Genomic DNA, 3227 nt, shown 5'->3' on the forward strand with positions numbered 1-3227 from the left:
TATTTCTAATATGGAACCATAGTAAGTAACATTTCCCATGATGGGATTTTTATCCCTAGAACTTGCAAAGCTTGGAGTTTATGCTGTCAAACAAACACCGCTATTCTGAGTCTTACATCTACCATCACGTGATTTGCTGTAAAATCTGTACCCATTAGCATAAAATCCTGTATATCTTCTTGCTGTAGCACTAGGACCCTTAGCTAGCCAAAAAATATGATCTGGGACATTATTACTCATTATTACTTTAGCTTTTAACCACTTAGCAAATTCATGGCTGTGGTCTTGTGCTTGCGCCCATTTACTTTTTCTTGATTGACAATTGATATAGACTTCATGTTCACTGCATACAAAAGTATATTTTTTTGTTAAAACAATCAACATTATATTTATGGTTAGATATTATCAGGGTGGTTAATGGAGTGACTTTAACTCACTGGATTAACTCCTTAAGATCTTCATTGTCTGAGTTAAACAATGCGTAGCGATGCGCTTGTTCACTAGATTGGGCATCTAGAGTGAATAACTTGCCTTTCCTTCGCCTTTTTCCGCCTAGTGGATGACCCACATTTTTGAAAATAAGAGCATTTGAATCAGCATTGTTGAACACAGCATCATCAGAGTAATCTGAATATTTATTAAGTCTGGTCTTTACTCCATCACCCATATATCGTGACAAAAATACCAAACATTCATCCAGCCAATACCCTTCTGCGATAAAAACCCTCTAGATGGCCTCGATTGCGAACATATGACTTCAATCTCCATAAAAATCTTTCAATGAAATACATGATTCGCCCATGTACTGGACCTCCAAGTTTAATTTGATCCACTAAGTGGATAGGAAGATGCACCATAATGTCAAAAAATGATGGTACAAATATCCTTTCAAATTCACAAATAGTTTCAACTATTTCAGTATGAAGGCGTTGAAGGTCTTTAAGCTTAATAACTTTGCTGCATAGCCTGTGAAATAAAGCACCCAACTTAATAAGAGGAATAGCTACATGCTTAGGTAATGATCTTCTAACAGCAACCTGAAGCATATAGTGTAATATAATGTGAGCATCATGACTTTTATAGCCACTAACTTTTCTTTCAGAAGAACGCACACATCGAGCTATAATTGATGCACACCCATACGGTAGTTTTGCTTGCTTTAAGGCTCGACAAAAGATGTCTTTTTCCTTAGAAGACATAGAAAAACATGCTTTTCTATAGAAAACATGCTTACCATCAGCTGAAAGTTGAGGATGCAATTCTTTCTTGAATCCCAGCTCTAAAAGATCAAATCGACCTTTTACATGATCCTTGGACTTTCCCTTGATATCCAACAATGTCCCAATCACATTATCACAAATATTTTTCTCAATATGCATCACATCAAGATTGTGCGGACATAAATTATGCTGCCAATATGGTAAGTCAAACAAAATTGGCCTTTTCTTCCAATGAAATTCTGGGTCATTTCTCTTATTTTGAGTTTTCCCAAACAAGTTAACATAATCAAAGAGTTCTCTGTAAACCTCAACACCTGTTAAAGGTTTTGGAGGAGGCCTCTTCTCAACTTTCCCATTAAAGCCCTTCTTATCGTGCCGCCAAGGGTGATTTGCTCTTAAAAATTTTCGAGTGTCCATATAGCATATCTTCTTACTATTTTTCAAGGATAAATGAGAAGTATCATGATTACAGCAAGGACATGCATATTTTCCCTTAGTTTTCCATCCTGAGAGCATAGAATAACCTGGAAAATCACTTATAGTCCACATCAAGGCAGCATGCAGTTAAAATGTTTGATTTGTAGATTTATCATATGTTTGAATTCCATTATTCCACAAATCTTTAAGCTCCTCAATTAAGGGCTGCATATATATATCAATGTTATTACCAGGAGATTTTGGACTAGGAATCAACAAGGACATCATCAAGTATTCTTGCTTCATAAACATCCATGGCGGCAAATTATAATTGATCAGAACTACAGGCCACGTACTATGTGCAATACTCATTGTGCGAAAAGGATTGAACCCATCACTAGCCAAACCTAACCTGACATTCCTATGCTCTTTTGTAAAATGAGGATAATTTTCATCAAATTTCTTCCATGCCAACCCATCAGCAGGATGCCGTAGATTTTCATCCTTAAGACGCCCTTCAAAAATGCCATCTCATGTTTTCAGCTGTCTCAGAACACATATACAGCCTCTGAAGCCTAGGTTTCAATGGAAAATGCCATAAAACCTTGGCTGGAATCCGAGATTTTTTCTTAGAAGATTTTTTTATTCCATCTTCATCCTTTTCATCTCGTTGTTTCCACTTAGAGACATGGCAAACATGGCATTCCTCATCATTTCATGTTCTTTCCAATACAACATACAATCATTCGGGCATGCATAAATTTTTTTGTAATCGAGCCCCAAATCCTTCACAATACTTTTTGCGCCATTAAAGTTTGCAGGAAGTTTAGCCTCTAGAATGACCTCTTTGAAAAGTTTTATAATGTCATCAATTGCTACATTACTAAGCCCATGAAGGGACTTTATGAGAAGAATTCTAACTATAAAAGACAACTTAGAAAAATTCTTACACCCTGGAAACAACTCTTGCCTACCTTCCTCTACTAATTTATAAAAATTTTGGGCCTCCATGTTTGGTCCTTCTTAGAAACTATTTGTCACATCTATCGTTTCTCTAAATTGATCATGCAATAATTCATCAAAATTAAATTTGTCATGCATGTCTGAGTCATGTTCACTTAATACATTTACAGATTTCTTTGGCAATGGCTCTTCCCCATGAAAAGTCCAAACATAGTAGTTAGCAACAAACCCCTCTACTTTCAGGTGTTCAAACACTTCATTTCTACGATACCAATATCGATTTTCACACTTCTTACATGGACATCTGATTTGGCTCCCTTGAGCTGCTTTAGCAAATGATGCATTAAGAAAATTAATCACACCATTTTCAAACTCAGGCAAACGTCTAGCTATATACATCCAACCTCTATCTTCCCCCATTACTCAATAAAGTTCTGAAATTATTGAATAGTAGAGCTACCATAAGTCTTTGGTTCACTAAATAAATATAATTAATCACATCACATAATACTCAACAAAAATAAAACTAAAGTAACACACCTACATTTTAAAACTTTAATTTCCAGAAGATATATCTGTTATTATAGAGAATTTAAAAATTGCATATAAAACCTCTCTAAGACATTT

The 3227-nt window shown here is 35.4% G+C and overlaps 1 protein-coding gene across 1 annotated transcript; it reads right to left on the minus strand.

Moving 5' to 3' along the window:
- Positions 1–692: 692 nt before the first annotated feature.
- LOC145613915 (uncharacterized) lies at positions 693–3020 on the minus strand. The gene is made up of 4 exons (XM_081668950.1): positions 2669–3020; positions 2378–2557; positions 1889–2152; positions 693–1744 (listed from the first exon to the last, which is right to left on the minus strand). Exons 1-4 carry the CDS (start codon positions 3018–3020, stop codon positions 693–695), a joined length of 1848 nt encoding a protein of 615 aa, XP_081525076.1.
- Positions 3021–3227: the final 207 nt, after the last annotated feature.

Source organism: Chenopodium album, chromosome 25 (genome assembly GCF_948465745.1).
Source record: "Chenopodium album chromosome 25, dcCheAlbu1.1, whole genome shotgun sequence".
NCBI lineage: Eukaryota > Viridiplantae > Streptophyta > Magnoliopsida > Caryophyllales > Amaranthaceae > Chenopodium > Chenopodium album.